Source organism: Mustelus asterias, unplaced genomic scaffold (genome assembly GCF_964213995.1).
Source record: "Mustelus asterias unplaced genomic scaffold, sMusAst1.hap1.1 HAP1_SCAFFOLD_453, whole genome shotgun sequence".
Classification (NCBI taxonomy): Eukaryota; Metazoa; Chordata; class Chondrichthyes; order Carcharhiniformes; family Triakidae; genus Mustelus; species Mustelus asterias.
In genome coordinates this window covers 55,428-73,489 of record NW_027590405.1, presented here as the reverse complement: position 1 = coordinate 73,489, position 18,062 = coordinate 55,428, and the positions used below count along the sequence as shown (strand labels likewise).

General features: G+C 50.1%; 1 protein-coding gene across 1 annotated transcript in view; it reads left to right on the top strand.

The window, feature by feature from the left end:
- Window positions 1–18,062, top strand: part of ipo4 (importin 4) — a 197,093-nt gene that overhangs the window by 126,394 nt on the left and 52,637 nt on the right. The window contains exons 21-24 of the mRNA XM_078204800.1: window positions 1,655–1,712; window positions 8,529–8,634; window positions 9,745–9,938; window positions 16,370–16,423. Coding sequence (XP_078060926.1) covers window positions 1,655–1,712; window positions 8,529–8,634; window positions 9,745–9,938; window positions 16,370–16,423 — 412 coding nt within the window. The remainder of the gene's footprint in view (window positions 1–1,654; window positions 1,713–8,528; window positions 8,635–9,744; window positions 9,939–16,369; window positions 16,424–18,062) is intronic.

Genomic DNA, 18,062 nt, shown 5'->3' with positions numbered 1-18,062 from the left:
GCTATTGAGTTGGATGATCAGCCATGATGGTGATGAATGGGGGAGCAGGCTCGAAGGGCCGAATGGCCTCCTCCTGCTCCTATCTTCTGTGTTTCTATGTAACACACTTTGAGCTGGGACAGACAGAGTTTTGGGATCTGGGGAATTAATTGATATTCGGGGAGGCAGGGGGTGGGGGGGGGGGGGGGGGGGGTGGGGGGGCAGGCGGAATAGTGCAGCTGGAACCAAAATCAGCCATCATCATTTGGGAAGGCGGAGGAGGCTCGATGGGCTGAATGGTCTTCTCTTATGGTCTGGAAGATCCAGCCCAGATAAACCAGCCCTTTCCAATGAGATCCATCGGCAATAACATAAAAAGTAAAGTTTATTTATTAGTCACAACATAGCTATGACTGTAACTCGAGAATCATAGAATCCCTACAGTGCAGAAGGAGGCCATTCGGCCCATCGAGTCTGCACCGTCCACAATCCCACGCAGACCCTATCCCCAGAACCCCATGCATTTACCCTAGCTAGTCCCCCTGACACTAAGGGGCAATTTAACACGGCCAATCCACCGAACCTGCACATCTTTCGGACTGTGGGAGGAAACCCACGCAGACACGGGGAGAATGTGCAGACTCCGCACAGACAGTGACCCCAAGCCGGGAATCGAACCCGGGTCCCTGGCGCTGTGAGGCAGCAGCGCTAACCCACTGTGCCGCCTCTATATTCTGCACCTTTCCTTTCCTTCTCTCCTATGTTAAATCATAGAATCCTACAGTGCAGAAGGAGGCCATTCGGCCCATCAAGTCTGCACCGACCACAATCCCACCCAGGCCCTATCCCCATAACCCCGTGCATTTACCCTGGCTAGTTCCCCTTCGGGTCAATTTAGCATGGCCAATCCACTGCAATCTTTGGAGTGTGGGAGGAAACCCACGCAGACACGGGGAGAATGTGCAGACTCCACACAGACGGTGACCCAAGCCGGGAATCGAACCCAGGTCCCGAGCGCTGCGGCACCAGGGCTAACTCACTGTGCCACCATGTCACCCAAAGTTTAAAATTTATTTATTTCTGTCACAAGTAAGCTTCTATTAACACTGCAATGAAGTTACTGTGAAAATCCCCTAGTCGCCACACTCCGCCGCCTGTTTGGGTTCACTGCGGGAGAATTTAGCATGGCCAATCCACCTAAGCAGCACTTCTTTCGGACTGTGGGAGGAAACCGTAGCACAGTTTCCTCCCACTGGAGGAAACCCACGCAGACACGGGGAGAACGTGCAGACTCCGCACAGACAGTGAGCCGAGGCCAGGAATCGAACCCGGGTCCCTGGCGCTGTGAGGCAGCAGCACTAACCCACTGTGCCGCCGTGCCGTCCGTAAAGCAGATTGCGCCAAACACGAAAGATGAATTGCTGACGCTGGGTTGTTGAAATATCTTGAAGAGGATTGCCTCTTCGTTCTCGCTCTGTGCCTTTGGGATGTGAGCAGCTGGGGATCGCTGTTTGGTGTCGCGATCTGGAATCAGCCAAAAACCTATCGCAAGTGAATCCTGCCCTTGTGGACAGTGGGGATCTCTTTATAGGGGAGTGTACGAATGCAGTCTCACTTTGCTTCGATCTTTACAACAAGTTAAGCCTCCGAGCTAAACCTGCTTTGTCTGCTCCAGGGCCGCCTTTATGCCATTTATGGAAAGCTGCTTTGAAGAGATTTTCCGCATTACCAACGTGAGTATCCGATTTCTGGACTCTCCGCATCACTCCTGCAGCAACCCCACTCTTCCCCTGCCCCGTTCAAAGAACAAAGAAAATTACAGCACAGGAACAGGCCCTTCGGCCCTCCAAGCCTGCACTGACCATGCTGCCCCTGACTGAACTAAAACCCCCTACCCTTCCGGGGACCGTATCCCTCTATTCCCATCCTATTCATGTATTTGTCCAGACACCCCTTAAAACTCACTGTCGTATCCGCTTCCACTACCTCCCCCGGCAGCGAGTTCCAGGCACCCACCACCCTCTGTGTAAAAAACTTGCCTCGTACATCTCCTTTAAACCTTGCCCCTCGCACCTTAAACCTGTGCCCCCTAGTAATTGACTCTTCCACCCTGGGGAAAAAGCTTCTGACTATCCACTCTGTCCATGCCATGGCACGGTGGTACATTGTTCCACTGGAGCAAGCTGAGAGGGAGTGATTGGAGGCAGCAGTGCTGGTGAGAGATTAATTGAATTGTTTATTTATTTAATTAGTCAGCTAAGTGTGTGTTTTTTTTTGGCCTTTACTTTTGCAGTAGAATTTTAAGTTTAAAGTGAAAACTGGAAGTGGGCTGCCAAAGAGTTTGGGAAGGGATTTTTAAGCGCGTGAAGTATAAAAGGTGGGCTGCAGTATACAGCGGGCAGCGTCGGGAGCGGGCAGTGGAGTGTGTGGGAAGCAGAGTGTGAGCTATAAGGGCTTTGGCTCACAGGGCTTCGGCGAAGGCGAGGAAGGTTGTTTGTTTTTCTTCTGTAACACCCCCTTTTTTGTTTTATCTCCCAAAAACTAAAAAGGACACGGCTGGTATGAGTGGGAGGCCAGTATACTGCATTCGGTGTGGGATGTGGGAGTTCCTGGAGACAACTTGCCTCCCGGAAGTCCATATCTGTGCCAGATGTGTGGAACTGCAACTCCTGAAGGATCGTGTAAGGGAGCTGGAGCTGAGGCTCGATGAACTCAGTTTAGTTAGGGAAAATGAGAGAGTAATAGATAAAAGTTATAGTCAGGTAGTGACACCAGGGTCTCGGAAGGAAGACACGTGGGTCACAGTTAGGAGGGGTAATAGTCAGAAGGGCGATGTGCCAGAAAGTACCCCAGTGGCAGTCTCCCATAAAAGAAAGGGATGGGCAACAGATGGGAGAAGGGAAGGGAGTGAGCAGTCTGTGGAGGGATCCCCTGTGGTTGTCCCCCTCCAAAATAGGTATATTGTTTTGGATTCTGTGGAGGGGGATGACCCTCCAGGGGTAAGCCACGAGGACCAGATCGCCTCCACGGAGACAGGCTCAGGGGTCCGGAAGGGAAAGAAGGGGTTTAGGAGAGCGATAGTTGTGGGGGACGCACTGGTTAGAGGCACGGACAGGCGGTTCTGTGGGAGTGAACGAGAATCCAGGATGGTAGTCTGCCTCCCTGGTGCCGGGGTACTGGATGTCTCCGAGAGGGTAGGAAGCATATTTAAAAAGGAAGGTAGTCAAACGGATGTGATTGTACACATTGGTGAAAATGATGTAGGTAGGAAGAGCAGGGGGGTCATACGAGAGAAATTCAGGGAGTTGGGTGCTAGGCTAAAAAGTAAGGCCTCCAGGGTAGCAATCTCTGGACTGCTCCCGGTGTCTAGTGCAAGTGAGGCTCGGAACAGGGAGATTCTACAGTTGAACGTGTGGCTAAAGGACTGGTGCAAGAGGGAGGGTTTTAAATTCATAGATAACTGGGAAATCTTCAAGTCAGGATGGCAACTGTACAGAAAGGATGGGTTACACCTCAACTGGAAGGGAGCAAATATCCTGGCTGGGAGTTTTGCTAGAGTGTTTCGGCAGGATTTAAACTAGTGTGGCAGGGGGGTGGGGAACAAAACAGTAGGTCAGTAAATACTGAGGCTGGGGTTGAGCTGGGGGCCAGGGCAAGGCTAGCTAAGAAGAGGAGCACTCTGGAGGAGGATGACCTGAGTGGGCCTGGAGGTCTGGAGTGCATCTGCTTCAATGCGAGGAGCGGAACGGGTAAAACAGACGAACTTAGGGCCTTAATGCTTATGCGGAATTTGGATGTGGTTGCGGTGATGGAAACTTGGTTAAAAGAAGGACAGGACTGGCAGCTGAATATTCCGGGGTATAAGTGTTTTAGGCGAGACAGAGGAGGGGCTAAAAAAGGTGGGGGAGTAGCGATATTAGTTAAGGAGCATATTACCGTGGTGCAGAGGGTAGACAACTGAGAGGGGTCATGTACTGAGTCGCTGTGGGTGGAACTCAGAAACAGGAAGGGTGCAGTCACTATGCTGGGGGTGTACTACAGACCACCCAACAGCCCACGGGAAGTGGAGGAAAGGATATGTCAGGAGATTCTGGATAGGTGCAGAAAAAATAGGGTTGTTGTAGTGGGGGACTTTAATTTCCCTGGCACAGACTGGAAAGTGCTTAGAGCTGGGGATCCGGACGGGGAGGAATTTGTAAAATGCATACTGGAAGGTTCTTTGGAACAGTATGTAGATAGCCCGACTAGAGAGGGGGCTATACTGGACCTAGTTCTGGGAAATGAGCCCAGTCAGGTCGTCAAAGTTTCGGTAGGGGAACATGTGGCAAATAGTGACCACAACTCTGTTAACTTTAGGATAGTAATGGACAAGGATGAGTGCTGACCTACGGGCAGGGTGCTAAATTGGGGGAAGGCTAACTATAGCCGGATTAGGCAGGAATTGGTGGATGTTGATTGGGAGAGGATGTTCGAGGGTACGTCCGCGTCTGGCATGTGGGAGTCTTTTAAGGAACTATTGATAAGGCTGCAGGATAGGCATGTGCCTGTAAAAAGGAAAGGTAGGATTCGAGAGCCGTGGATAACCAGGGAAATTGAGGATCTGATTAAAATGAAAAGGGAGGCGTACGTTAAGTCCAGGCAACTGAAAACAGATGGAGCTCTGGAGGAATACAGAGAGAGTAGGAAAGAACTCAAACGGGGAGTTAGAAGGGCAAAAAGAGGTCACGAGATGTTCTTGGCAGGCAGGATTAAGGAGAATCCTAAGGCATTCTATTCATACGTTAGGAACAAAAGAGTTGTCAGGGAGAAAATCGGACCTCTCAGGGACAAAGGAGGGGAATTATGCTTAGAACCCAAGGGAATAGGGGAGATCCTAAATGAATACTTTGCATCGGTATTCACGAAGGAGAGGGGCGTGTTAACCGGGAGTGTCTCGGAGGGAGGTGTTGACCCGTTAGAGAAAATCTCCATTACAAGAGAGGAAGTGTTAGGTTTTTTAGGGAACATTAAAACTGACAAAGCCCCAGGGCCTGATGGCATCTATCCTCGACTGCTCAGGGAGACGAGAGATGAAATTGCTGGGCCTCTGACGGAAATCTTTGTCGCTTCTTTGGACACGGGTGAGGTCCCTGAGGATTGGAGGATAGCGAATGTGGTCCCGTTGTTTAAGAAGGGTAGCAGGGATAACCCGGGAAATTATAGGCCGGTGAGCTTGACGTCCGTGGTAGGGAAGTTGTTGGAGAGGATTCTTAGAGACAGGATGTATGTGCATTTAGAACGGAACAATCTCATTAGTGACAGACAGCATGGTTTTGTAAGAGGGAGGTCGTGCCTTACAAATTTGGTGGAGTTTTTTGAGGAAGTGACAAAAATGGTTGATGAAGGAAGGGCCGTGGATGTCGTCTATATGGATTTCAGTAAGTCTTTTGACAAAGTCCCACATGGCAGGTTGGTTAAGAAGGTTAAGGCTCATGGGATACAAGGAGAAGTGGCTAGATGGGTGGAGAACTGGCTTGGCCATAGGAGACAGAGGGTAGTGGTCGAAGGGTCTTTTTCCGGCTGGAGGTCTGTGACCAGTGGTGTTCCGCAGGGCTCTGTACTGGGACCTCTGCTATTTGTGATATATGTAAATGATTTGGAAGAAGGTGTAACTGGTGTAATCAGCAAGTTTGCGGATGACACGAAGATGGCTGGACTTGCGGATAGCAAAGAGCATTGTCGGGCAATACAGCAGGATATAGATAGGCTGGAAAATTGGGCGGAGAGGTGGCAGATGGAGTTTAATCCGGATAAATGCGAAGTGATGCATTTTGGAAGAAATAATGTAGGGAGGAGTTATACAATAAATGGCAGAGTCATCAGGAGTATAGAAACACAGAGGGACCTAGGTGTGCAAGTCCACAAATCCTTGAAGGTGGCAACACAGGTGGAGAAGGTGGTGAAGAAGGCATATGGTATGCTTGCCTTTATAGGACGGGGTATAGAGTATAAAAGCTGGAGTCTGATGATGCAGCTGTATAGAACGCTGGTTAGGCCACATTTGGAGTACTGCGTCCAGTTCTGGTCGCCGCACTACCAGAAGGATGTGGAGGCGTTAGAGAGAGTGCAGAGAAGGTTTACCAGGATGTTGCCTGGTATGGAGGGTCTTAGCTATGAGGAGAGATTGGGTAAACCGGGCTTGTTCTCCTTGGAAAGACGGAGAATGAGGGGAGATCTAATAGAGGTGTACAAAATTATGAAGGGTATAGATAGGGTGAACAGTGGGAAGCTTTTTCCCAGGTCGGAGGTGACGATCACGAGGGGTCACAGGCTCAAGGTGAGAGGGACGAAGTATAACTCAGATATCAGAGGGACGTTTTTTACACAGAGGGTGGTGGGGGCCTGGAATGCGCTGCCAAGTAGGGTGGTGGAGGCAGGCACGCTGACATCGTTTAAGACTTACCTGGATAGTCACATGAGCAGCCTGGGAATGGAGGGATACAAACGATTGGTCTAGTTGGACCAAGGAGCGGCACAGGCTTGGAGGGCCGAAGGGCCTGTTTCCTGTGCTGTACTGTTCTTTGTTCTTTGTTATGTCCCTCATAATCTTGTAGACTTCTATCAGGTCGCCCCTCAACCTCTGTTGTTCCAGCGAGAACAAACCAAGTTAGTCAACCTCACATAGAACATAGAACAGTACAGCACAGTATAAGTATAGGCCCTTTGACCCACGATGTTGTGCCGAACCTTTTCCGAAACCAAGATCAAGCTATCCCACTCCCTATCATCCTGGTGTGCTCCATGTGCCTATCCAATAACCGCTTAAATGTTCCTAAAGTGTCTGACTCCACTATCACAGCAGGCAGTCCATTCCACACCCCAACCACTCTCTGCGTAAAGAACCTACCTCGGACATCCTTCCTATATCTCCCACCATGAACCCTATAGTTATGCCCCCTTGTAATAGCTCCATCCACCCGAGGAAATAGTCTCTGAACGTCCACTCTATCTATCCCCCTCATCATCTTATAAACCTCTATTAAGTCGCCTCTCAACCTCCTCCGCTCCAGAGAGAACAGCCCTAGCTCCCTCAACCTTTCCTCATAAGACCTACCCTCCAAACCAGGCAGCATCCTGGTAAATCTCCTCTGCACTCTTTCCAGCGCTTCCACATCCTTCTTATAGTGAGGTGACCAGAACTGCACACAATATTCCAAATGTGGTCTCACCAAGGTCCTGTACAGTTGCAGCATAACCCCACGGCTCTTAAACTCCAACCCCCTGTTAATAAACGCTAACACACTATAGGCCACCTTCACGGCTCTATCCACTTGAGTAGCTAGTGCCCTCCATACCAGGCAACATCCTAGTAAATTTTTTCTGTACCCTCTCCAAAGCCTCCACATCCTTCTGGTAGTGTGGCGACCAGAATTGAACACTTTATTCCAAGTGCAGCCTACCTTTCCATCCCTAAATTCCACATATTGCAGCTGTGGGGGCAACCGGCAGATGTTTAGTGTCCGCTTCAGTCAGTGGTTCAGTGTGAGGAGCGGGTGACATTCCCAACTGGATATTGAGTAGGAACCTCAAACATGCAGAGCATTTGAACACATTCCAGAGTCTGCAGAACTTTTAATCCCTATTCTAAAGCATGTTCGGTATCTCGCACTGCACTGGCAGTCAGCAGATATGTCAGGACCTGCCAGGCATCACGGTGCAGTCCAAGACTTGATAGTTCGGTACCCAACGCCCCTGTCCAATGGGGGGATGGAAATAGTCAGAGGGGGCGGAACTGAAGGTGTGCGCACTGTGGGAGGATCAGTGCTGAGGGAGCGCCGCACTGTGGGAGGGTCAGTGCTGAGGGAGCACCGCACTGTGGGAGGATCAGTGCTGAGGGAGCGCCGCACTGTGGGAGGGTCAGTGCTGAGGGAGCGCCGCACTGTGGGAGGGTCAGTGCTGAGGGAGCGCCGCACTGTGGGAGGGTCAGTGCTGAGGGAGCGCCGCACTGTGGGAGGGTCAGTGCTGAGGGAGCGCCGCACTGTGGGAGGGTCAGTGCTGAGGGAGCACCGCACTGTGGGAGGGTCAGTGCTGAGGGAGCGCCGCACTGTGGGAGGGTCAGTGCTGAGGGAGCGCCGCACTGAGGGAGGGTCAGTGCTGAGGGAGCGCCGCACTGTGGGTGGGTCAGTGCTGAGGGAGCGCCGCACTGTGGGAGGGTCAGTGCTGAGGGAGCGCCGCACTGTGGGAGGGTCAGTGCTGAGGGAGCGCCACACTGTGGGAGGGTCAGTGCTGAGGGAGCGCCGCACTGTGGGAGTGTCAGTGCTGAGGGAGCGCCGCACTGTGGGAGGGTCAGTGCTGAGGGAGCGCCGCACTGTTAGCCTTCGTGGCCCTTATGATGGGAGACATTAGAACACTGTCCCTTACAGAAAGACGTCAGTGATTGTGAAGCCCTTTGGGACTCCCTGTAGTGGCGAAAGGTGCCATTTTCTTCTCCAGTTCTGTTGTGAGTTTCATTTTACCCCCGTTGCAGCCCAGGTTAAAGACTAATTTCAGTGCGTTGACATCTTTTGCAGTATCCACATGTCAACGTGAGGAAGTCGGCCTACGAAGCTGTCGGCCAGTTCTGCTGCGCCCTTTACAAAGTCGCTCAGGAAAACCCAACAGACCAAAACCTGGAAGGTAATTGTTTCACCCAACATCTCTCCTCCAGTCTCCCCCGGGAAGGGTGTCCGTATCCCCGAAGCAGATAGACTGGAGGAGTGGGCAGACCCTGGTCAGACGGGGTCTGTGGGCAATCGAGAAGAGGCTATGGAAAGTAAACAGTCCAGTTTTCAAGGAGGTTAAAGACTAAAACACTACGTACAGCGAACATTTGAAAGAAGCAGGAGTGCTTGAGGACAGCCCTTCAGGGGAAGCCGGATAAACACATGAGGGAGAAAGGAACAGACTGATATGTTGATTGGGTGTGATGAATATTATCTAAATCATAGTATCCCTACGGTACGGCAGGAGGCAATTTGGCCAATTGAGTCTGTACCGACCACAATCCCACCCAGGTCCTATTCTCACAACCCCACAAGTTTACCCTGCTAATCCCCCTGACGTGGAGATGCCGGCGTTGGACTGGGGTAAGCACAGTAAGAAGTCTCACAACACCAGGTTAAAGTCCAACAGGTTTATTTGGTAGCAAATACCATAAGCTTTCGGAGCACAGCTCCTTCGTCAGATGGAGTGGTCTCTGTCTTCACGACACACGACAGCGCAGAGTCGCTGAGCAGAAACTGATAGCCAAGTTCCGCACACATGAGGACGGCCTCAACTGGGATGTTGGATTTATGTCACATTATCAGTAACCCCCACAGCTCGCCCCTGGTCTTGCATAATCTCACCAGCTGTTCTGCCTGGAGACAATACACATCTCTTTAACCTGTGTTTAATGTTCCCTCCACCCACATTATCTGTACCTTTTAAGACCTGGCTGGCTGTAGAGATTTGCATTCTAATTAGTATTCTGTAAATTGATTTCTGTGTCTGTGCACTGTTGGAGAACCCTAACCAGCACATCTTTCGGGCTGTGGGAGGAAACCGGAGCACCCGGACGAAACCCACGCAGACACGGGGAGAACGTGCAGACTCCGCACAGACAGCGACCCAAGCCGGGAATCGAACCCGGGGTCCCTGGAGCTGTGAGGCAGCAGCGCTAACCACTGTGCCACCGTGTCGCTCATTATGTCTTAAAGGTGAAACACCTCCACGTGGTTACATATCCCTTGTCTTTATTCACTCCAGGTTTCCAGAAGCTGTTATCCGTGGTGTTCCCAAACTATCTGAAAACCATTCACGATGAGAAGGACCGCCTGGTGGTCATGACGATCCTCGAATCCATGAACAACGTGCTGAAGAACTGCAAAGGGGACGCGCTGAAGGAGCCAGGGCGCCTGGACGAGATCTGCAAAGCAATCCGCAATGTGTTGCAGAAAAAGGTAGATGGCCAGCGCTCGTGCTGAGTAACCTGCCTCTCTGACCAGACGCGCTGGTCACCTCGCCTGCTATCTCCTCCTGTAACCTAGGCTCAGCACTCACAATGTGGCCCAAGTTAGCAAGTTGCTGGCAGGAGTAGGGAACACTGGATGAGTAGAGATATTGAGGCTCTCATCAATAAAAAGAAGGAAGTATCCATCAGTTATAGGCAGCTGGGGTCCAGTGAATCGCTTGAGGAGTATAGGGGATGTAGGAGTGCACTTAAAAGGGAAATCAGGAGGGCAAAAGAGTAACTAAGGAGAGAATAGGACCTCTTTAAAGATCAACAAGGTCGCCTACGTGGGGAGCCACAGGAGTTGAGAGATCCTAAATTAATATTTCTCATCACTATTTACCATGGAGGAAGGCATGACAGCTACGGAACTCGGGGAAGTAAATAGAGATGTCTTGAAAAGGGTTTTGATTTGGTTTATTATAGTCACATGTATTGGGATACAGTGAAAAGTATTGTTCCTTGCGCGCTATACAGCCAAAGCATACCGTTCATAGAGAAGGAAAGGAGAGAGTGCAGAATGTAGTGTTACAGTCACAGCTCGGGTGCAGAGAAAGATCAACTTGGTGCAGAGTAGGTCCATTCAAAAGTCTGACGGCAGCAGCAGGGAAGAAGCTGTTCTTGAGTCGGTCGGTGCGTGACCTCAGACTTTTGTATCTTTTTCCCGACGGAAGAAGGTGGAAGAGAGAATGTCCGGGGTGCGTGGGGTCCTTAATTATGCCGGCTGCTTTTCCCCGAGGCAGCGGGAAGTGTAGACAGAGTCAATGGGTGGGAGGCTGGTTTGTGTGATGGATTGGGCTACATTCACAACATGGCTTCGGCAGATAAGGTAAAGGAAAATCTGAAGAGATTCTACAAGTATATTAAGGGCAAAAGAGTAGCTAAGGAGAGAATAGGACCTCTTAAAGATCAACGAGATCATCTGTGTGTGGAGCCGCAGGAGTTGAGTGAGTTCCTAAATTAATATTTCTTGTCCCTATTTACCGTGAAGGAAGACATGAAAACTATGGAACTCGGGAAAGTAAATAGTAATGTCTTGAAAAGTGTCCACATTACAGAAGAGGAGGTGCTTAGAGCACTTAAAAAGCATAAAGGTAGATAAATCCCTGGGACCCGATGAAGTGTATCCCAGGACATTGTGAGAAGCTAGAGATGAAATTGTGGGTCCCCAGCAGAGATGTTTATATCATCGACAGCCACAGGTGAGGTGCCTGAAGATTAGAGGAAGGCAAATGTTGTGCTTTTGGGAGAGGCTGGATAGAAACATAGAAAACCTACAGCACAAAACAGGCCCTTCGGCCCCACAAGCTGTGCCGAACATATCCCTACCTTCTAGGCCTACCTAGACTGGGACTTTTTTCTCTGGAGCGTGGAAAGCTGTGGGGTGATCTTATAGAGGTCTATAAAATAATGAGGGGCACAGACAAGGTAGATAGTCAATATCTTTTCCCAAAGGTAGGGGAGTCTAAAACTAGAGGGCATAGGTTTAAGGGGAGAGATACAAAAGTGTCCAGAGGGGCAATGTTTTCACACACAGGGTTGTGAGTGTCTGGAACGAGCTGCCAGAGGCAGTAGTAGAGGCGGGTACAATTTTGTCTTCTAAAAAGCATTTAGACTGTTACATGGGTACAGTGGGTATAGAGGGATATGGGCCAAACGTGGGCAATTGGGATTGGCTTAAGGGTTTAAAAAAGTAACGGCGGCATGGACAAGTTGGGCCAAAGGGCATGTTTCCATGCTGTAAACCTCTATGACTCTTGTTTAAGAAGGGCTGCAGGGAAAAGCCAGGGAACTGCAGACCGGTGAGTCTAATGCCAGTGGTGGTCCGTGTTGTTGGAGGAGATTCTGAGAGACAGGATCTACAGGCATTTTGGAAAGGCAAGGGCAGATTAGGGATAGTCAGCATGGCTTTGCGTGTGGGAAAACATGTGTTACAAATCTGATAGTCTTTCTGAAGGGGTGACCAAGAGTATAGATGAGGGCAGTGCGGTAGATGTGGTCTACGTGGACTTTAGCAGGGCCTTCGACAAGGTACCACATGGTAGACTTTTTTTATTCTTCATTCGTGGGACACGGGCGTCGCTGGCTGGGCCAGCATTTATTGCCCATTCCTTGTTGCCCTTGAGAAGGTGGCGGTGAGCCGCCATCTTGAATCGCTGCACGTGTTGTGGGTTGACCCACAATGCCGTTAGGGAGGGAATTCCAGGATTTTGACCCAGCGACTGTGAAGGAACGGCCGATATATTTCCAAGTCAGGATGGTGAGTAGTTTGGAGGGGAACTTGCAGGTGGTGGTTTTCCCCACGTATCTGCTGCCCTTGTCCTTCTAGATGGAAGTGGTGGTGGTTTGGAAGATGCTGTCCAAGGATCTTTGGTGAATTGCTGCAGTGCATCTTGTAGATGGTACACACTGCTGCTACTGAGCGTCGGTGGTGGAGGAAGTGGATGTTTGTAGATGTGGTGCCAACCAAGCGGGGCTGCTTTGTCCTGGATGGTGTCGAGCTTCTTGAGTGTTGTTGGAGCTGCACCCATCCAGGCAAGTGGGGAGTATTCCATCTCACTCCTGACTTGTGCCTTGTAGATGGCGGACAGGCTTTGGGGAGTCAGGAGGTGAGTTACTCATCGCAGTATTCCTCAGCCTCTGACCTGCTCTTGTAGCCATTGTGTTTATGTGGTGAGTCCAGTTGAGTTTCTGGCCAATGATAACCCCAAGGATGTTGACAGACTGATCAGTAAGGTTAAATCTCACAGGATCCAGGAGAATTGGCCAATTGGATAGAAGTCTACAAGACTATGAGAGGCATGGACGGAGTGGATAGTCAGAAGCTTTTTCCCCAGGGTGGAAGAGTCAATTGCTAGGGGGCACAGGTTTAAGGTGCGAGGGGCAAGGTTTAAAGGAGATGTACGAGGCAAGTTTTTTACACAGAGGGTGGTGGGTGCCTGGAACTCGCTGCCGGGGGAGGGAGTGGAAGCGGATACGACAAATACAAGAATAGGATAGGAATAGAGGGATATGGTCCCCGGAAGGGTAGGGGGTTTTAGTTCAGTCGGGCAGCATGGTCGGTGCAGGCTTGGAGGGCCGAAGGGCCTGTTCCTGTGCTGTAATTTTCTTTGTTCTTTCTTTAAAATTTGCTTTGCCAGTCAGAGGGTGCTGGTAGAGAGAGTTTAATTCAGACAAATGCAAGCTGTTGCATTTTGGCAAGACAAAGAACAAAAGAAATTCCAGCATAGGAACAGGCCCTTCGGCCCTCCAAGCCTGCACCGACCATGCTGCCCCGACTGAACTAAAACCCCCTACCCTTCCGGGGACCATATCCCTCTATTCCCATCCTATTCATGTATTTGTCCAGACGCCCCTTAAAAGTCACTACCGTATCCGCTTCCTCTACCTCCCCCCGGCAGCGAGTTCCAGGCACCCACCACCCTCTGTGTAAAAAAACTTGCCTCGTACATCTCCTTTAAACCTTGCCCCTCGCACCTTAAACCTGTGCCCCCTAGTAATTGACTCTTCCACCCTGGGGAAAAAGCTTCTGACTATCCACTCTGTCCATGCCCCTCATAATCTTGTAGACTTCTATCAGGTCGCCCCCTCAACCTCCGTCTTTCCAGTGAGAACAAACCAACTTTTTTCAACCACTCCTCATAGCTAATGCCCTCCATACCAGGCAACATCCTGGTCAATCTTTTCTGTACCCTCTCCAAAGCCTCCACATCCTTCTGGTAGTGTGGCGACCAGAATTGAACACTATATTCCAAGTGCGGCCTAACTAAGGTTCTGTAAAGCTGCAACATGACTTGCCAATTTTTAAACTCAATACCCCGGCCGATGAAGGCAAGCATGCCGTATGCCTTCTTGACTACCGTCTCCACCTGCGTTGCCACTTTCAGTGACCTGTGTACCTGTACACCCAGATCAGGGTGTACAGGTATGACAAAGCAGGACAGGACTTGCACAGTTAATGCTAGTGCCCTGGGGAGTGTTGTCGAACAGGGCTGCAGTACATAGTTCCTTTTAAGTGGCGTCACAGGGTGGTGAAGAAGGCGTTTGGCACACTTGCCTTCATCGGACTGAGTACAGGGACATTATCTTACAACTGTACAAAGTCCAAAGGTGTGCGGGTTAGGTTGATTGGCCATGCTAAATTGACCCTTATTGTCTGGGGGATTAGCAGGGTAAATATACGGGGTTACAGGAATAGGGCCTAGGTGGGATTGTGGTGAATGCAGACGCAATGGGCCGAATGGCCTCCTTCTGCACTGTAGGGATTCCAATATTCTAATACATTGGTACGGCCACATTTGGAGCACTGTGCACTGTTCTGGTCACCTTGCTGGAGGAAGGATGTTATTAAACTGGAAAGGTGCCAAAAATGATTTACAAGTATGTTACCAGGACTGGAAGGTTTGAGTTATAAGGAGAGGCTGGAAAGACTGACTTTTTCCCCTGGAGCGTAGGAGGCTGAGGGGTGATCTTATAGAGGTCTATAAAATAATGAGGGGCACAGATAGGTGAATAGCCAAGGTCTTTTCCCCCAGGATAGGGGGAGTCCAAAATTAGACTCATAGAGGTTTACAGCATGGAAACAGGCCCTTCGGCCCAACTTGTCCATGCCGCCCTTTTTTTTTAAACCCTAAACTAATCCCAGTTGCCCGCATTTGGCCCATATCCCTCTACACCCATCTTACCCATATAACTAAACGCTTTTTAAAAGACAAAATTGTGCCCGCCTCTACTACTGCCTCTGGCAGCTCGTTCCAGACACTCACCACCCTCTGTGTGAAAAAATTGCCCCTCTGGACACTTTTGTATCTCTCCCCTCTCACCTTAAACCGATGCCCTCTAGTTTTAGACTCCCCTGCCTTTGGGAAAAGATATTGAGTATCTAGCTGATCTGTGCCCCTCATTATTTTATAGACCTCTATAAGGTCACCCCTCAGCCTCCTACGCTCCAGAGAAAAAAGTCCCAGTCTATCCAGCCTCTCCTTATAACTCAATCCATCAAGTCCCGGTAGCATCCTAGTAAATCCTTTCTACACTCTTTCTAGTTTAATAATATCCTTTCTATAATAGGGTGACCAGAACTGCACACGGTATTCCAAGTGTGGCCTTACCAATGTCTTGTACAACTTCAACAAGATGTCCCAACTCCTGTGTTCAGGAGAATACACGAAATTGGCTGGAACGACACGAAAATGGCTGGACTTGCAGATAGTGAGGAACATTGTCAGAGGCTACAGAAGGATATAGATAGGCTGGAAATTTGGGCAAAGAAATGGCAGATGGAGTTCAATCCAGATGAATGCGAAGTGATGCATTTTGGTAGAGCTAATGTAGGGGGGAGCTATACGATAAATGGCAGAACCATAAAGGGTGTAGATACGCAGAGGGACCTGGGTGTGCAAGTCCACAGATCCTTGAAGGTGACGTCACAGGTGGAGAAGGTAGTGAATAAGGCATATGGCATGCTTGCCTTTATAGGACGGGGCATAGAGTATAAAAGTTGGGGTCTGATGTTGTCGATGTATAGAACGTTGGTTCGGCCACATTTGGAATACTGCGTCCAGTTCTGGTCGCCACACTACCAGAAGGACGTGGAGGCTTTAGAGAGAGTGCAGAGGAGGTTTACCAGGATGTTGCCTGGTATGGAGGGGCTTAGTTATGAGGAGAGATTGGGTAAACTGGGGTTGTTCTCCCTGGAAAGACGGAGGATGAGGGGAGATCTAATAGAGGTGTATAAAATTATGAAAGGCATAGATAGGGTGAACGGTGGGAAGCTTTTTCCCAGGTCGGTGGTGACGTTCACGAGGGGTCATAGGTTCAAGGTGAGGCAGGGGGGAGGTTTAACACGGATATCAGAAGGACGTATTTTACACAGAGGGTGGTGGGGGCCTGGAATGCGCTGCCAGGCAAGGTGGTGGAGGCGGGGACACTGGGAACGTTTAAGACTTATCAAGATAGCCACATGAACGGAGTGGGAATGGAGGGATACAAAAGAATGGTCTAGTTTGGAGCAGGGAGCGGCACGGGCTTGGAGGGCCGAAGGGCCTGTTCCTGTGCTGTATTGTTCTTTGTTATTTGTTTAGGGTGAGAGGGGAAAGGGGACCTGAGGGGCAACTTTTTCACACAGGGTGGTGCATGTGTGGCATGAGTTGCCCGAGGAGGTGGCAGAGGCGGGTACGATTACAACAGTTAAAAGACATTTGGACAGGTACATGGATGGGGAAGGTTTAGAGGGATACAGACCAAACACAGGCAAATGGGACTAGTTTGCTTTCGGAAACCTGGTCAGCATGGATGGGCCAAAGGGCCTGTTTCCGTGCTATTTATCTCTATGACTCTGTGGCATTGCCTGGTGCTTACTGTGCATTTTGTGTCTTGCAGACAACTTGCCAAGACCCAGAAAATGATGAGACTGAGTCGGATGAAGAGCAGGAGGTAGGTGGTGAGAGATTTTGCTGAGATTATTCGGAGAAGTTCAATGTTGCAAATGCTTACCGTCGTTGGAAGTAACCTCGAGACAGAAAAAACATTCCCTTCCTGTTTAAAAGCCACCGATCCAAAATGGAATGACCTGCTGCCGATACATACACTCTTTCTGCACTAATTCAATGTTGCTGCCTTGTCGCACCGCCTCCTCACAGCGCCAGGGACCCGGGTTCGATTCCCGGCTTGGGTCACTGTCTGTGCAGAGTCTGCACATTCTCCCCGTGTCTGCGTGGGTTTCCTCCGGGTGCTCCGGTTTCCTCCCACAGTCCAAAGATTATAGAAACCCTACAGTGCAGAAGGAGGCCGTTCGGTCCATCGAGTCTGCACTGAAGACAATCTCACCCAGGCCCTATCCTTGTAACCCCACGTTATTCCCCCTGACACGAAGGGGAAATCCCACCCAGACCTATTCCCCATAACCCTAAATATTCATCCCGCTAATCTACCTAACCTGCACATCTTTGGACACTAAGGGGCAATTTAGCATGGCTAATCTACCTAACCCGCACATCTTTGGACACTAAGGGGCAATTTAGCATGGCCAATCCACCTAACCAGCACATCTTTGGACACTAAGGGGCAATTTAGCATGGCCAATCCACCTAACCAGCACATCTTTGGACACTAAGGGGCAATTTAGCATGGCCAATCCACCTAACCAGCACATCTTTGGACACTAAGGGGCAATTTAGCATGGCCAATCCCCCTAACCTACACATCTTTGGACACCAAGGGGCAATTTAGCATGGCCAATCCACCTAACCTACACATCTTTGGACACTAAGGGGCAATTTAGCATGGCCAATCCACCTAACCAGCACATCTTTGGACACTAAGGGGGCAATTTAGCATGGCCAATCCACCTAACCTACACATCCTTGGACCGTGGAGGAAATCGGTGCACCCGGCGGAAACCCACGCAGACGCGGGGGAGAACGTGCAAACTCCACACACACAGTGACCCGCGCCGGGATTCGAACCCGGATCCCTGGCGCTGTGAGGCAGCGGTGCTAACCACTGGACCACCCGTGCTGCCTCAGCACCTCGAGAAGGAATGTCGGCCAGGACATCAGGTGACCATCCTCGAACTGGAATATCGCAACCATCTGAGTTTGCCTGGGGAAACCCAGCACTTGCCCTTGTTGCAAAGGTGATGAGCAATAGACTAGAAACTGCAGTGTGGTGTGTGTGTGCAGACGAAACGCGTGCAGACTATACGTACACACCCGCACGCTACACACACCACACGACAGTACTCCAGCAAGCAAAGTGGGTGATACGACCAGCCCCCAGTCAAGGTTCTCCCAATTTCTTCTGATTCCGGGAGAGATATCGCCAAATTGTTATGTTCCTGGGTGAGGAGGAATGAACTGGGCCCCGTTCTTTCTCTGTTGGTCGCAGTGAGGTTAATTTTTTTAAAAAATCTCTTCCCTCGTGGATACCTTTTCCCAGTCCGAATGTATTTATGTTTTAAAAGGACCCTATTTGAGCTGGCTTTCTAGAGTTAAAGAAAGAGCAAATTTATTAGTCACTAAAACACAAGAAGCAAATAATATTGTACAAATGGATTAGAAATTATTTACATGGA